The sequence below is a fragment of the Gopherus flavomarginatus genome, chromosome 20 (assembly GCF_025201925.1).
Source record: "Gopherus flavomarginatus isolate rGopFla2 chromosome 20, rGopFla2.mat.asm, whole genome shotgun sequence".
Lineage (NCBI taxonomy): Eukaryota > Metazoa > Chordata > Testudines > Testudinidae > Gopherus > Gopherus flavomarginatus.
In genome coordinates, this window is record NC_066636.1 from 20,712,835 (window position 1) to 20,730,512 (window position 17,678).

General features: G+C 53.5%; 1 protein-coding gene across 1 annotated transcript; it reads left to right on the plus strand.

The window, feature by feature from the left end:
• Positions 1 to 3,443: 3,443 nt before the first annotated feature.
• RXFP4 (relaxin family peptide/INSL5 receptor 4) lies at positions 3,444 to 4,694 on the plus strand. Its single transcript, XM_050930999.1, has one exon. It carries the CDS (start codon positions 3,444 to 3,446, stop codon positions 4,692 to 4,694), a length of 1,251 nt encoding a protein of 416 aa, XP_050786956.1.
• Positions 4,695 to 17,678: the final 12,984 nt, after the last annotated feature.

The window sequence follows — 17,678 nt, forward strand, 5'->3', positions numbered from 1 at the left end:
CAGTGAGGGCCATTTTCCAGATGAATCTCAACCAGTCCCAGAGGGCAACATGACCCCAGGGCAGCTGAGGTGAGATGCACCCCTCTCTCTGCAGGACAGGATCGGGGGAACCGGACTGAAAGAAGATAACAGGATTTAGTAATTACACAGGGGGAGTTGAGAGAAGCGACTCATCTGAGTCACTGAGGGGCTAGAGTCCTAACTCCCATTCTAGCCCCTAGCCACCAGGCCATGCCGGTTGGTGGGTCTCAGCACGGGCGTCCCCATGACAAAGGAAACCCGCACAGCCCCTTCCACCTACGGGCCTGGGAATTTCAATTCTGCCAGAGGCTCCAAACCGGGGGCTGATCTGAGACACTGGCCCATTACAACCTTTTATAGCACGCCCCACAGCCTGCTAACCACCCTTCATTTGTAAAGAACGAGGGGCCGGGGCTCATGCACAGTGCATGCAAAGCCACGCTGCACCAAGGCCACCATCTGAGGAGTAAGCAGATGCCCTCCACATGGCGTGGCTTCCGGTACTTTCGGATTTAGGACAACACCGCTGGTGCCAGAGCAGCGCCAGTGAGCCCGGCAAAGCCCAGCACAAATTAAGTTCTGCTTCTAACCTTCCATTGTCCTAGAACTGCAGAGGTGTTAGTTGCTCGCTTTTGAGTGGTCTCCTACAACATGCGTCTCCCAACAATTGCTCCCTCCTTGAGTTTAGCGTGGAGACCCGGGTTACTTTCCCCAGCCCTGAGAAAGAGCTCGGTGACGCTCAAAAGCTGGTCCCCTCCACCACCAGAAGTTGGTCCAATAGAAGGTGTCACCTCACCTGCCGCGTGTCTCTTGTATCCTGCAACCAGCACAGCTACTATGCCACTGCAAGGCTTTGGTCCTAGGTGCTCTGTCATGTCCAGGGTCTTCAGGGAGCCGAGACGCTTGGGATCGGGTCTGAGGTGCTCTGCTCGGCCTTAGCCCTCATAAACCTGGGGCTTTGTGTGCTCGAAGTCCTTGCAGGCCTCCTTCATCACTCGGGACCGCCAGGTACTTTATTGCTGCCTCTTGCTGCCAACTCAAACAAACCAGGCAATCACAGCATGTTAGATCACTGGCAAGGGCAAAAGAAACTTCCCTGAAGTCGGTTGCTATTGTTCTGTTAAGGTGTCCAGCGGAGATCAAGGGGGACAGGAGGGCTCAGCTGTCTGGGGACACTCTCGCAGACTGGGGACACTCTCGGCCCAGTGGGGTTGGGATCCCAGAGCTCTCAAGATGGCACCAAGTGGCGAGACGAAAGGCCTGGCCTCAGCTGTCACCAGCACAAAACTGGCTTCCTTCTTTGCAGCCTCGGCAGAGATCAAGGACCAGCTGGAGGGAAGATGGGCCAGGGGTTAGGACACTAGTCTGCAACTCAGGTTCAAGGCCCAGTTCTACCACAGACTCCCTCTGGGAGAGTCGCTAGGTGGTGCTGTGCCTCAGTTTCCCATCTGGACAATAGGGGGAGCGGCACTGCCCTGCCCTGCCTCCCAGGGGGCTGGGATACATCAAAGACTGTGAGGAGTTCAGGGGCTGCTGCAGTGATGGGAGCCATCCAAATACCCAAGATGGCTAGGCCAGGGGGTCCCTCCAGGGAAGGCCTCCCCTGGCCTAGTTTTTAGGTCCTGCCCAGACCCAGCCCTACCCCCTGAGCCAGCACGACTTCCTCCAGCCCCTGGGGTCAGCGTGCTGGTGGCCGCGTGCCCCTGCCTCCGCCAGCCCCTGCCTCTGCCAGCCCCTGCCCCTGCTACGCTGTGGGGGCTGCAGAGCGGGAGAGGTTCTGGTTCTTTTCCCAGCCGGCACTTGTAGTCTGGTCCTTTGGGTTGCCGGGTTCTAGGCACAGCCCGTTGGCAGAAGATAGGGGCTGTGAGGGGCGCTCGCCCCTCAGCACCCTTAAATCCAGGATTTCCCAGGGAAAGAAAGCCAGCTAGGGCACTCCCAGGCTTTGATCAGCTGCCCAGAGCAAAATCACCTGGACGGTGGAGATACACAAGCACAGTTAAAGGGACAGCACCTGATTGGAAATCACGGGTCAGACCCGGGGGTCCTAACCTGGCAGAAATCAGCAGGAGTTTGCCATTGACAAGCATGGTGTGTCTCGAGGGGCGGAGACACTGCACTGGTCAGTTTCCATAGTTTCTCCTCTCCACTTCTAGCACTTTTAAAAACCAGAAATCATAAAGCATTTGACAGATGGGGAAACTGAGGCACAGAAAAAGGACTCTCGCCCCCCCCCCCCACGAGGCCTCCTAGGGTCAGAGCCAAGAGTAGGCCCCGACTGCCCAGCGAGGCAGCAGTGTCTAGTGGATGGAGCAGGGCGCTCCCACTCACCAGGCACTGGCTTGCTGGATGACCTTGGGCCAGGCAAGATCCTTCTCTGTACCAGTTCCCTGGCTGCAGGGAAGAAGCGCGGCTTGCAATGTGCTCAAGTCATCATTCACTGTCCTGCCCTAACGCAATAGCGCAATGGTTACGTTGCAACCCCCCCAGGCTGAGGGAAGTTGATTTGTTTCCATTGGAATTTAAATGCAGGGCAACATCAGCACCGACATTATAATTTTGTTCCTACAAAAAAACCTGGTTTTGGGACCCAAACGCTGACCTGACGCTGGCCCTTAAAAATACCCCCCCACCCCATCACATACATATGCTGGGCCTGATTTTGATTTCCCTACCTCCAGGGTAACTAGTTTGGTCACCTGGTACAGTGACTTAGCCCAGCACAAAGGGGTGCTAGCCATGGCAGGGCCAATGGAGAATCAGACCCTACTGGCTCATTCATTCCTGGTTCACCCCAGAGCCTGTGCTCCAGCTGGGCTTGCAGCATGCACCAGGTGTGGCTTTGAGAGTCTCACCTTAGCAGTGGCTGCAGGTAAACAGCTGAATAGAGAGTCCAGCAGCGTCGGGGGGGGAAGAGGCACCTTTGTTCCACCTGCCCCAGGAACGAAGGAGGAGTCTTGCCCTGCCCCTCGGGAGGCCGGCCTTCAGTCGCTAGAGTGTCACATACACACCCAAGGCAGCTCTCCTGCCTTGCACAGTTCAGTCCACACCCCCTGCACTGCTGGACTCAGGAGCGCAGGAGAGAGGAGACTGGCCAGCCTGCGTCGATTGCGAGGGGTGTATTGGGGTGATTCAGGAGCTCAAGGACCGACCGGTGCCTGAAGGATTCCCCCTCCCGGCCATGTGAGCTGCCGCTGGCTGATTGCATGGGGCCGTCCCCGTTTCTGTGCCACGGTGCGTGCACTCAGGGTGAGCAGAGTTGCATGGAAGAGCACTGACAGGGAATGGGCTGGCTTTGGGCGAGGATGGCTGTGCCGGCCATGTGGTGAGCAGAGGGGCCGCTCTCCTCCTCCGTGCGCTGGGTGCTGTACGTCCCCAGTGCCACAACCCTCACTCCCCCCAGCTGGGAGGAGACTGTGTTGAACATGCAGGCAGGGGGGATTGAGCAGTTGAACAGCTCATCCTGGCCTGACTTTGGGAACAAATCCCTGCTGGACGCTAAGGGGCTGAGCGGGGATGATGCGGCCTCTGTCCCGGTGGACAGGATCTTCAGCCTGCGGATCCTCATCTCCAGCATCTACTTGGTGGTGTGCGCTGTGGGGCTGCTGGGCAATTCCATTGTCATGTACTTGGTCCGGGCCCAGAAAGGCCGGCCGGCCTCCACCATAGACGTCTTCGTCTTCGGCCTGGCGCTGGCCGACTTCCACTTCGCCCTGACTCTGCCCTTCTGGGCTGTGGAGACGGCTCTGGATTTCACTTGGCCCTTCGGCAATGCCATGTGCAAGCTGGTCCTCACCTTGACTGTCCTGAGCGTCTATGCCAACGTCTTCCTGCTCACCACCATGAGTGTCACTCGCTACTGTTCCGTGGCCTCCGCCATCAGGCCCGGCCTCAAGCTGACAGCCAACCTGGCCAAGTGGATCACCGTGGCTCTTTGGGCCGTGGCCTTGGGAGCCACCATACCCACCGCCATCTTTGCCACTGTGACAGATGTAGTCGGGGTGGAGTTGTGCCTGCTTAAGTTCCCCACCAACCGGTGGCTGGGGGTGTATCACCTCCAGAAGGTGTTGGTGGCCTTCGTGGTGCCCCTGGTCATCATCTTGGCCTCCTACTTGCTGCTTTTGAGCTTCCTCCAACAGCACCGGGTCAACGCCAACAACCCCAGGAGGCAGAGCCAGATCGCCACGTCCGTCTGGCTAGTGGTCACCTCCTTCTTTGTCTGCTGGTTCCCCAACCACGTGGTAACCTTCTGGGGAGCCCTGGTGAAGTTTGGGGCTGTCCCCTGGGACAAGACCTTCTACTTCCTCCACACCTACATCTTCCCCCTCACCACTTGCCTGGCCCACAGCAACAGCTGCCTCAATCCTGTCGTCTACTGCCTGATGCGGAGGGAGTTCCGCAGGGCTTTGAAAGATGCTTTCTTGAGCCTCCTGGCCCAGGCTTCCTCCTACCTGCCTTCCTCCACCGGCCAGGCGAGGGAGGAGGGCACCGCCCAGGTGGCACTGCCCCTGCACCGGAGGGGCAGCCCCAGAGGCCTACCAGTGGCAGAGAAGGAATACGCCCTGCTGTCCACCACCGTCACTGTTGTGCCTGAGCTGAGAGCAGAGGAGGCCAGCCTGCAGGGCGAGGTAGGGACGGCCCCGGGGCGGGTTTCAACTAGGAGAAGCTCGAAGTGAGCGCTGGTGAATCACGGCCTCTAAGACACACGGATGGCTTTTGGGCTAACAGCAGAGGAGCCTGGGCTAGCAGGGCACGGGGCTGCCATTAGCACTGGTCGTGCTACGGGTTGTGATCTTTTGCACTCAACCTAACTGGAGGTCTTTTGCAATGCAGGCTGGTGAAAGCAACGATTCCACTGTATTCCTGTTAGGAATGCCGGGACCTGACTCTGAAGCTGGAGCTTCAGCCAGGGCTCCTTCCTCAAGCCCTAACACTCCAAGACTTGCAGGGGAGCAAAGAGGGACTTTGTGGCTCTTACTTCCACAGCGCGTCTCACAAAAGCCCCAGAGCCAAATGAACCTCTTCCCTGCTGACGACCGGTCTGATGAGCCGGATGGTATCTGAATTCGAGTTTTGTGGCTCCCTCCTTTACATTTCCATTGGCTTCATTTGCCACCGTCAGCTTCTGATAGGGCAGACGTCACAGGAGACCCCATCCCGTCGTGGTCTTGCCATAGAGGACTCCAGATCTTAACGAGGACTTCAGCACATGCCTGCAGATCCCGGGACCTTCCCTGCTTCCACCCACCTCTGCTTCCACCCACCACTGCTCCTCTTTACCTCTCTAAGGAGGGTGCAACAGGCCTCCACACCTCCTGCCAGGTCTGCGGCACAATGGCCAAACCCCGACGCAAGAGCCTTTTACAAAGCGACGCCTCCCACAGGCTCGGCGTGGCACCCTCACCAAAGAGGGCCAGGTGGGTTTCCTCCTCAGAGTCCTGCTGGCTGCCCTGGGGTGGGAGGGACGTCTACGCTGAGCAGCACAAATCACGTCCCCGGTTAGGGGCAATTCCCCCCAGCCTAAGCAGTGCGGGGGTGTGAGGAATTGAATTACGATCTCCTAGCAGGCCAGTGTCCCCAACCCACCCGGCCACAAAGTACATGGGGTCAAAACAATCGTCAGCTGCACTGTAACTCCAAGGCCAATGGGGTTGGTTACCCCAGGGGTCAGGCTGGCTTAGTAAACAGTGGCATAACTTTCCCTGGGCAGAGGGGTGTGTGTGTGTGTGTGTGTGGTCCCTCCAGACAAACTCACCTCTGAATACATTTCTGGGGTTCCTACGTGGCACGCTCAGCACATGGGGTCCTTGCCTACTCACCTTAAACCCCAGATGTCCTTGTTCTTAGAGCCAGCTCTGTTCTGCCGGGCACCCCCCCAGCCTCGAACCCTGGACAGACAGAAGATGGCTCTGTTTTCAAGGCTGGATTCAGCAGCAAGATCAGCTGGGGGAGGAAAAACAAAAGCCAACTCGCTGGCTTCCAGATTTATGGGCTCGCGTGAGGTATTATCGACTTCAGCCTGTGTCAAAGTCTAAATCAAGGCGGCACTGATGCTGCTGCCAGCACCTGATTTAGCTCCAGGACAGAGGTTACTGAGGAACTGCACCGCGGCTAAAAACATAACCCCGCGTAATGCTTCCAGCTGTGTGGAAGCACAAGTGTTAGTCAGGCCAAGGCTGCTCCCCCCCCACCACCCGAACCGCTGGAGCAGCTGGATTCCTTAGCAAAGGAACGTTCCACAGCGCTATCCAGCACATGAAGGGTTAAAAGGGTTAAATCCATCCTAAGGGCTTGATTGTGGTTGGTGCTGAGCTCCATCAGCTCCTATTGAAGTTGGGTAGGAACGTCGGGGGTGGGGAGAGAACAAACCCATTCGGCATGCATGCAATTGTGCCCATTGAACGAGTTTGGCAGGATCTTCCAAGCAAATGGCGTTAAATCCGTCAAACTCCGAGTGTGGACGTAATAAAGGTGCAGTGTGGCCTAGGAGATAGAGCACTGGGACTCAGGAGACTCTACCGCTGGCCTGCTGGGTGACCCAGGGCAAGTCAAGGCCCTGCTCTGTACCTCAGTTTCCCCATCAGTAAAATGGGATGATCCCAACCTCCTTCGGAAAGTGCTTTGAGATCTGCTGATGAAAAGCTGTAGGAGTTATTATAATGGTAAAGCCCTTCCCTTTTGGTCACAGGGACCCTGCCTTCAGGAAAAGAGATGTGTTACCCTTCTGGTATGGCTATAGTTAAGCACCTTTATACCAATAAAACTGAGAGTGTCATACTAGTTTAACTAGACCAATGTAATTAAAGCTTGTGTGTAGAGAAGCTCTTCGGGAAAAAATATGATTCACTTGTTCCTGTAGCTATAATTCACTCCCAGCCATCTGATTTATATATTGCTCTGCAATACTGCAATTAACATAGGCCGTATGGGTGGGGGCGGTGGGGTGGGGTGATAAAGGACCATCAAAAAGGGACAAATCAAAAAAGTAATCAGCTCCCAGCCCTTGAGCAAACACAAAATCCCAGCCCGTCAGGGGACAAGCAGGGCCCATTTCCTGTTCACAGAAATGAAATTTTGATTGGAGTCAACCCAGGGCCACTGTTTTGCTGGGGAAGGAGCAAAGCGCCAGCCTAGACGGAGGAGTTTAATTGCACCAGTGTCACGACTAAGGGGATGGAACCTTTTGCGGGGCTCAGTCCTTGCAGTCAGAGGTGGATTTTTCCAAAGAGCCCCCTTTAGGTACCAAAATAGGTGGCTCCATTGTCAAGGGAGCTCAGAACATTAAATTCTGGCCTTAAATAGCCTAATGGGATGCTGAGCACTTGTGAAAAATCTGGCCCTGATTTAGAGGCATCAAGAGGAGATGAGCACTAGGGGAAATCATAGAAGATTAGGGTTGGAAGAGGGAGGCAGAGGAAGTTGGAGGGGGAGGGATAGCTCAGTGGTTTGAGTATTAGCCTGCTAAACCCAGGATTGTGAGTTCAATCCTTGAGGGGGCCATTTAGGGATCGGGGGCAAAAATCTGTCAGAGACAGTACTTAATCGTGCTGTAAAGGCAATGACCTTTCAAGGTCCCTTCCAGTTCTAGGAGATAGGTATATCTCCATATTTAAAAAAATAAAATTCTTTAGACGGGACCTCAGGATGTCATCTAGTCCAATTCCCTGCTCAAAGCAGGACCAACCCCAACAAAATCATCCGAGCCAGGGCTTTGTCAGCTGGGCCTTAAAAGCCTCTATGGGTGGAGATTCCACCACCTCCCTAGGGAACCCATTCCAGTGCTTCATCACCCTCCTAGTGAAATAGTGTTTCCTAATAGCCAGCCTAGACCTCCCCCACTGCAACTTGAGACCATTACTCCTTGTTCTGTCATCTGCTGCCACTGAGAACAGTTAAGCTCCATCCTCTCTGGAACCCCCCTTCAGGTAGTTGAAGGCTACTATCAAATCCCCCCCTTCACTTCTGCATACTAAAACCCCCAGTTCCCTCAGCCTCTCCTCATAAGCCATGTGCCCGAGCCCCCTAATCATTTTCATCACCCTCCGCTGGACTCTCACCAATTTGTCCACATCCTTTCTGTGTTGGGGGCCCAAAACTGGACACAAGACTTTTGTGGGTGCTGGGAAATCATCTTTAAAATCTGGCTTGACATGGGCATAAGGGGAAGCAATGGTTAAGTTAAAATCAGTATTGACAGGAAGGCATTTCTTTACCAAGGAAGTGTGGCCAACCCCAAGTGTTCAAAACTCAGGAGATTGGGTTGGTTTTTTTTAAGCCAATCTGAAGATTTTGGTTGATCATTGACAAACTTCTCTCCTGTTTAACCCATCCATGGTATCGTTCAAAAATCTTGAGGCCAGAAGGCTGATTGCAGATTTCAAAACTTATCTTTGAGGGGAAAAATCAAGTTTTCAGCAAAATGGAATTTTTCACAAAAAACACATGCTCTGTGTAGACAATTTGATGTTTCATCCAAAAACTGACAGCCCCCAAAGTGAAACATTTTGTTTTGGAAATGCCATGTGCTTCACAGGAATTATAGTTTTAGAGCCTCATGCTCCCTTTCTCCTCTATTGGCTAAGCTCACTGGTCAGACTACATCTCTCACAATGCACCATGGTCACATGACTGCCATGGTGCATCAAGATGGAAACTATAGTGCATCATGGGAGATGGAGTATGACCAGTGAGTCCAGCCCACAAGGGAGAATGGGAGCATGAAGCACCCAGACTACAACTCCTATGATTCACTGTGGCAGCATTTCAGAATCACAATGCATTGGTTTTGAGAAAAGAAACCATGTAAATTGTCATAAAAATACTCCAAAGTTTACTGATATTTTGAAATGTTTCAAACCCAAAAGGGCTGGAAAAGGCAAGGCAAGGTCACAAACATGTTGTCAACATTTATTTCGACTTGTCAATGATTGAAAAATGTCCACCAGCTCCAGGTCAGAAACAACCTCGTATGACACGTGCAACTAACCGACGCAGCGTGCGTTGCACTTTGGATGGTGCGAGACCCAAAGAGCTAGCTAAATACCAGTTGATCAGTGAACACATTTGATAATTTCTCAGCCTGTTTGCAGACTAGTTGCAAAAAGCAATGTAAGTAAATAAATTATTCACTATGATTTAGCTGGCGACACTCATGATAGAGGGGCTGAGTCTCATTTATCCTAAAGGTCTCATTCTGGTAGTGTAAAGAGGCTTTAAAGTGGGTACCATCCTGGCATTTCAATGCTCCTTTACACTGCCAGGGGGGTAGTCAAGAGGCCTAGGCTTAGCTGAGAATCTAGGGGTTATTCCATGTTCCTTCTGGAGGGGATAAGCCCTGAGGTGGTTCTCAGCTGTTGTGTTTTCTTGCTACTCTAAATGTAGAACACAGGAAAACAACTCTGCTCATGGGTCTATTTTATGTTTCATGTTTTTATCATTACTCCTGCTAGGGGACAGATAAGTGGAATTATCAGTTAATCGCTTCTGGCTCTTTAATCAAGGCAAAATTAGGACTGCACAAACCGCACAAAGAAACTCACCTGTTTCTGTTACAGAAGTTCCAATTTTGATTGGAAAGGGCTTGACACCCTACAGGACATGAATCAACCTCAGAATCTCTCTCGGGTCCTTGCCCGCCCCCCGTGATCACAATACCAAAGCACTTTACAATCTGAAACGCAGGTATCCTCACAATGTCCCTGTGAGGCAGGGGAATGGAGACCCTGACAGACAAATTGACTTCAATGAGAGTTAGAGACCTGAATACCTTGAAGGGTCTGGGCCAAGATCACTGAGGAAATGTGTAGCAGAGCAGAGATTTGAACCGAGGTCTGTAATATCCCAAGTTAAAGTCCTAACCACATCCTCTCATACCTGGTGGTGCTGATACCTGCTGGCTGTAAGGCAGATACATCCCCAGGAGGCACGTTATCCCTGCACTGCAGGGTTTACTGCCTCTTTCTCTGGAGCAGCTGGTACTGGAGGGCAATGGGAAGACAGAGCTATCTCTGGGCAGTGCTGTGCTAAAAATAGTGACTAATAATACGGCTGGCTCACAAAAGCTCTGAGGTCTGCAAACCTTCTGAGGGAAACCGGAGCCTGGGGCATCAGGAGAAACCCAGGAAGAGACTCAGGGTGCTTGGCTGTCCTTGAGTTTATCACTCTGTCTGTGGGCTGACACCATGGAGTTCCAGGTGTGCAGGTCTCCAGCATATTTGGGGATCTGACAGAGACAGGTTCAAAGCCCCCTCTCTGGTGTTCAGGGGGTTTTGCATGGACAATCCAGTCTGATTCTTCTCTAACGCATCCCCTGTCCAAAGTCAAAGGCTGCAGCGTCACTGCAGAGTTGAGATAATTGTTCTGGAGTTAGCTTAGCAGGAGAGAGAGCAGCCTCGCTGCAAAATAACACTCAAGTCAAGACCCTGTAATGCCCAGTGTCTACCCCGGTGCTGAACTCACTGGTGTGGGGCACATGCCATGGCTCGTAGGGCCCAAGCCGGTCTATTAATTCTTGCACAGTGGAGAATTTGTCTGTCCTTTCTCGGAACATGGGAAACTCGGCCCACAAAACTCACATAAACCCACCTTCCTCCCCAAACACGTAAGAGTTGCCGAATCCCCTGCAGGCCAAAAAGCTACAGTTCTCACACTAGTCCTCTCTCTGCAACAGCCTGGCTGGTTGCCATCGCCATATCATATCCTCACCAGGGGAAGATTATGGCTTCAGGTGCTGGGGGAATGGGGAGAAATTAGCAGCAGGTGCAGCAAAGATCTGGCCTTTCTTGCACACGTGCCTAAGCAATAAAAAAAAATAAAGTGGCGTGAAAAACCGGTCCAAAGCAAAGAACGATTTGGAAAGTTTTCCTGCATTGGCGAGAGCGATTTCAGGGGACGGGGGAGGAAATCAGCATGGGAAAAGCCTTGTCGATTTGACTCCATTCCTGCAGGCAGTCTGGCCTCTGAGCAGTAGTGCCCAATTCTCTCCTGCCCTGCACCACGTGCAATGATGCACACCAAAGCCAAGTGGGTGTGGAACACTCCCAGAGCACAGCTGTATTATTAGCCACTAGTTTTAGCATGGCACTGCCCAGGGAGCACTCAGGAGTGGATGCCCAATACGCTAGGTGCTGTACAAATCCAGAGGAGCCCTGTACACCCGCTTTGCACAGGTGTCCATGACTGCACAAGGCACACAGTGGTGGTTGGGATTAGAAAGACAGCTGCGTTTATGAAGGGAGCCAATTCAAACTGTGCAAAGCTGTGTTCCTTTCTCCACAGGTTTGGGGGAACCCTCTCCCTTTCCGGTGAGCAGCACCCACTCAGGGCATTATTTCCACACTCACTGGCTCCAGGCACCTGGACACTTACCTGGCAATGCTGAGAGCTGATTAATCCTTTCATGGGTGCCGGCTGCTATCCATTAACTCAAGTACCTTGCTGCTTTCTCCTCTGTGGGGCACCAGCTTTCGCAGGCCACTTGTCTAGGTACCTAACTATGGATTTAGGGGCCTGCCTGCAAGCACCCGAGTTGGAATGAGGATGGCAGGTGCCAGGTTTGCCCAGCAGGATGAAAGCTGGGCTTAAAATGATGATGCTTTTTTTTAAAAAAGACCTCTCTCCAAAAGGATATTCCACTTCCAGCTTAAAAGATAGAACCATGGCATCAGCCAGCAGGGATCAGACCCCCTTCCCTCCCTGCTCTGGAGAATGGACGCTCGAATGGAGGGTGCATCAAAGAAATTCGAGTGCAGAAGAAACATGGACGTGGTTGCCAGGCGTGGGGGAGGGCAGGATTTTCAGTCCTGGGGGACGGAGACGGGCAGTGCCCAGCTCCGGGCTGGGGAGGATCAGAGAGGCTTTTGCTCTTCCCACAACAATAATGATACGAAGGAACCAGCTGGGAACAGCTGAGTTCCAAAGACACGTTTACTGCCTGTACACAACCATGCTGGCCTTGCTGCCTGCATCTAGCTGCGCCCCGGGAAGGCACAGGTGGTATTGACAGAGATCCTACGCTTGTTATGCACTAGAGTAACCAACCACGGAGCCTTTGCAGCCGTTCTTGGGGACAGATTGGGGAAGGGGAGGGGAACTGAGGGAAATGGTCATTCCTACTTCTCTCTCGTCGTCGTTAAAAAAGAGAATTACGTTAGTGCCAGTGGGAGGGGCCAGAGACAGCAGCCAGGTAGTCTTCACTTCCTGTCCCGAACCTGTGCACAGTGCTCCACCCGAGAGGTAGCTGCATTGCACTGCTGGGTGCAGTGAATCCTTTGTACACCAAATGCATTAAGATGGAAGGTGCTAGATCTAGAGTCATTTTGAAGGAAAATCAAACTGGACAGTGTGGTGACGCACGCAGGGCGCTAGACCCAGGCTTCATTCCTCTCTCTGCGCCTGACCTGCTGGAGTGACCTTAGGCAAGTCACAGCCTCGCTGGGTGCCTCAGTTTCTCATCCGAACCTGTGTCTGTTTGGACTACTGGATCTTTGGGGCAGGAACTGTCGCTCAGTCTGTGTCTATACAGCACCTGGCGCAGTGGGGCCTCAATCTCGGTTGGGGCGTCTGGGCAAAACTGGAATACAAATAATGTATTTTCAGTGAGTAACACCCCCGCACACCCACTAAACTCCCCCATCAGTCCCTCAAAATCCTGCTGGGCCAGGCTGCAGGCGTTACTGGGAGCTGTCTGTGGTGCTAGACGTGCCCCAAATCCAAGCATGAGCTGTCCAGTGCTGACGAGTCGCACTCACCCTCTATGGAACTGGGGGGTTTATACAACATGAGGTCAAGGTGAGGGCCTGGCCCTGGGACAAGCCCACAGTCCTCAGCTCTCACTGACTGCTCAGCACCCAGCCTAATGCAAAGCTGAGGTCAGGTATTTCCCTGTCCAATACCATCATTGCAGTAGCCTGCGAGACCCCCCACCAACACAGGTCCTGGTTTCTAATTTTCCCCGGGGATGCTCAACCCCCCTGCTCAGCTCCAGGCCCTGTCCCCACTCCAACCCTTCCCCTAAGCGCCCACCCCAACTCCACCCCTGCCCCCAATAACCCGCCCTGCCTCTTCCTGCCCGAGCATGCCCCATCCCCACTCCTCCCCTTCTCTCCCGGCACCTCCTGCATGCTGTTCTGTGCTGGAGTTGATCAGCGGGAGCTGCCGACAGGTGGAAGTGCAGGGGAGGGAGGGGAGCTGGCTGCCGGTGGGTGCTAAGCACCCGCTAATTTTTCTCCATGGATGCTCCAGCCCTGGATCCGGGACCCATTGCGCTGTGCAGACACATTGTGAGAGACAGGCCCCCGGCCTGAGGAACATACAGACTCAGGATACAAGACAGACAACAACAGATGGCTTGTTACCTCTGTTTTTACAAATGGGGAAACTGCAGCACAGAGCAATGATGTGACTTGCCCAGGGTCACACAGGAAGTCTGTGGCAGAGCAAGCACTGAACCCAGGGTTCCCAAGTCCCAGGCTCGTGCCTGAACCACTGGGCCTTCCTGTCACAGCTCAGGGCAACTGCACCATATTCCTCTATGATCCCACAGGGCCTCCCATGCTAGGCTCCAGACTCCCCAGCCATCGCTGCCCTTGGGTAGAGACCTGCATCTCTCTCCCTTCTGGCCTGGCTACTGCCAGGCTGAGGAGCGCCTTGCCTTCACAGTGCTATCTGACTACCTCAGCAGGCCTGCATGGCTCCTCTCCGCAGAGACAGGACCCAACGTAACCATCCCAGTGCTAAGCTACCACACCGCTCTTCTCCAGCAAGCACATTTTATTCTTAAGGTGAAAGCAACACAGAGAAAACATATTTACAATCATAAAATAACCTACACGTGTGCTGATAAGCTCACCAGAGATCACCCCAACTCCAACGTGGACTCCGGCAGGGGAGCAGTGCTTCAAATCCCACAAAGGGGTGTCCTGGCAGGGCAGGTGGGGGGTTGTCTCATGTTCATTTCACCCTTTTGCTCAGATTAAGAGCAACCCTTCTGTGATGAGCCTGTGACTAGGTGATTAGCCAGCTAACGGGTCTCTTGTAAAGGCAGGATTTTGGGTGGGTCCTTCACTTTTCCCTCTCTCCCCAAGTGTTTCCTAAGAAATTCCCCTCACATGTAGTGTCCCCCAAAGTCCTTCATCTTCCTAATAGCTGCATTAGTCCCGGCTTCATCCTAAAGCAGTTCCATGCACTTCCACAAACATTTGCATTGGGAATAAATCGGGCTCCTAAAAACCATAATGCAATAAGGTTTGTCCAGGATAGTGCAGGAAATCGCCAGCTGTTGCACGTTCTCTCTCTCTCCCTGAACAGTGAAGGAAGCCTGCATTTGCTGGGGGTGGGGGTGGGGCGTTCCAGCACCAAGTGGAGAGAAAAAAATTGAGGGACACTTGAGGGTAGGCTGGTGGGAGAACAAATGGTTGACGTCTACATGCAATTTCCACACAGCAAGCAGGGAGGAAACCTGAGCTGCCAAAAACTGCAGCCATCAGCATGGAAAATTTTTACCTAGCGCTGTTGAATTACAGACATCTCCAGGCATTACATTAAAATATAGGGCCAGCCCCACAGCTAGTATAAATTGGCGTAGCCCCATTGACTCGGATGGAGCTACACCAGCTGAGGATCTGGCCTCTGCTCCTTGGTATCTTGTCTTTCCTTATTTAAAAGGACAAGCTCGTTAGAGCCGGGAACACATCTGTATCAATGTTTGTAAAGGACTGGAAAATTTCCTGTCCTATTAATATGAATACTGTCCAGATACACACAATCCTGTGCCCTTCCACAGCATCACAGGCTCTCTGGCCAGCAGTAGTGAGTTTAGCCTCACACCGCCCTTAGGAGGTAAGTTATTATATCCATTTTACAGGTGGGAAAACTGAGGCACAGAGCAGGGCAGGGACGCTGTGGCAGCGAGGAATTGAGCCCACGAGGCCTGACTCTCAGTCCTGCCTTGCTCTAACCACTAGACCATTCTCTTCACATCCAGGGAACTGGAGGCAGCCCTTCAAGGAGGAAGGACAAGCTTGGCCTTGGCCTGGAGGCTCTGGAGATGTGGCTCAATTCCCAGCTCAGCCAACAACTTCTTGTGGAACTCTGGATTCCTGGCTCCCAGGCCACCGCTCAGACCCCCCCAAGCTCTGTACATGGCTGACAGCAGCGATTGCTCCTCCTCCCCACCTCCATGCCGCTGAGGCTGCCAGCTATCCTGGTTGTCCGCAGAGATGCCGAGCTGCTGGCATGCTGTCAGATTAAATAAAATGTCCAGGTGTTGGGGTCTCAAGGGCTTTGTTTAAGATGAAATTCTTCCCTAGTTACGGGACTCCAGGACCTGGAGCTTCAAGCTTAGCACCAAACATCACGAGAGCCGGCAACACTGAAAGTCAATGGTGAAACCCTGGAGCGTAATTCCCTGGGGCTTTAACCAACCAGAAAGGGAAGTGCCACGTCTTTCCCCCTCGCCTGCTTCCACCCAGCTGCCCCTTCCTTTTGGACTCCAGCCTGAGCAGCTGTGGGATCCATTAGCCTTTCCAGACTGCAGCGCTTTTCCTTTTCCACAGCCTTGCAAGGCTTCAGAGGACCTGGCTAATCATAAAGCCAACTCCTGGCCAACCCTCAAACCTGCAGCTCTCCGAATCAATTGAGAGGCTGGAACGAGGCTTGGGCAATAGCCCCCCTCTAACAAGCAGGGGCTTCGAGCCCAGCTGGCTTGCTCACATCCATGTGTTGTACTCAGCGCTGGTGCAGCCGGTGCAGCCCTGGGCTGGATTCGAACCTGTGCCCAGGAGGCTCGTTCCAGCAGGGTGGTTATCGAAGGGCCATCGATAGGCAGTGCAATCTAGCACCATCTGCATCCTTCACTCCTGTAATCAGCTGTTCCTCATTGACAAGCCCCATTGATCAACACAGCTGTGAGATAAGAGGAGCCTGTCTGTGGGGCTGATTATTGGTCCACTGGGCACTCCGGAGTTTCATGACAGAACCTCTGCTGTGGCTTAATTAAAGTCACTGGCTGGGGAAACGGGAGGCAGGTGCATCATCCCAGAGGCTGCCTGAGTGTGTGTGGTGATGCAGAAGAGGCCAGGTTGCCGCCGACTCTCTGGGAGTCAGAGTCTCAGAGGTTCCACTTGCAGGGGGTTGACAGATAATGTGCAAAATCTTGCGTGGGGGAGCAAAGGGGTGGGCGAACTGGAGATGCTGCAGAATAGCTGGAGGGTGGGGGAGGGCCGAGGGGCTGGGAGAACTGGAGACAGAAAATGTATTTCTCTCTGCCCCACGCCGGGAGCCCAGACAGATGTGCAGTTGGGAGCAGAGGATGTAGGACAAGAGAGCTGGGGCTGAACGTGTGCGCGTGGGGAACGTACGGCCCTTCTAGGGCCATAGGCTCTCTCCGATCGCCAGGGCTGGAGGAGCCACTCTCCGTGCAAGCCACGGCTGGTTGGGGTGGACATTGGCCTGCAGAAGGGTCTCGCTTCCGTCTCGTCGTCACTTTGCAGGGCCCAGGAGGAAAAGTGACAAACCGGGGGAGGTCACGCCCAGACCTCACGCTACCTGGCCCCTCTGCTGCTAGAGATACCCATGCACACGGTGACCATCTCAAACTGCACCGGCAGTGCAGGGACCAGCCAGCTCCCACCAGCTTTATCCGCCTTTCACCTTGCCCATCGCTATGGGATCTGGGCACCTTCCAGCTGGACATTAACGGACCAGCATCTGTCACATGGCACTCGAGACAAAGGGAGGGGCAGGACAGAGGCCCGAGGAGAGGAAGTGGTTGCCACAGGCAGGTGTCCTCTGTCCCAGTCCAGTGCTTGGTCCACTAGGCCATGCAGCCCAGCGCCTCCCCTCTAGCTCGGGATTCTGCCTCTCTGCAGCTATCAGAGCTCATTAAATCGAAAGAGGGAAAAAATAGCCAAGAGGCCAGGCATCCCCATCCAGCCCAGACATCAGCCAGACCCAGGGTGAGGGCTCCAGGACCACGGGCCCAAGCAGATCTGGGTGCTCTGACCCCTTTGTCATAACAGGTTAGATGAACGACGACGGACCAGGTAATTATCAGTCGTGTGCCGCTTCCAGGCTTAGCCCTTCGGAGGGCAACACACAGCCAGCACGCCTGGGGGTTAGACAACAGGCCTGGATGTGGAGAGATGCTGCTCCCATCCTTGGGGGTCTGTCACTGGAGAATATGACTCGGGGGGCATCCCGCGACAGGGGCATCGAGAGATTGGCTTTCCCTTCAGGGCTGCCACTTGCAGGATGAACTCTGGAGAGCCTGTGCCCTGAGCCGTTAGCATTTACAAAGCGCTATAAATCAGGTTATAAATCAACGCGCTTGCTAAAAGAAACAACAGCCAGGGCCTTATCTCGCTCCCGCCTGGCCAAACACAACTGGCTGCACATCACGGCCTGTAACGAGCGTCATTTGAACTGTGTGTGTTTTTCTAATTGTTCTGCTTTTGCTCAGATGGACAAGGATTTTTAATTTCCTCTTTCTATTTAACTATCACAGATCTGGAACTTTAAACACTCATCCGCCACATTACACACTTCGTTTAATCCAGTACTTTCCCCCTACAAACAACCTCTAACGAGCGAGACCAGAATAGGTTATCTAGGGAGGTGGTGGAATCCCCATCCTTGGAGGCGAGATGAACACCTGTCAGGGA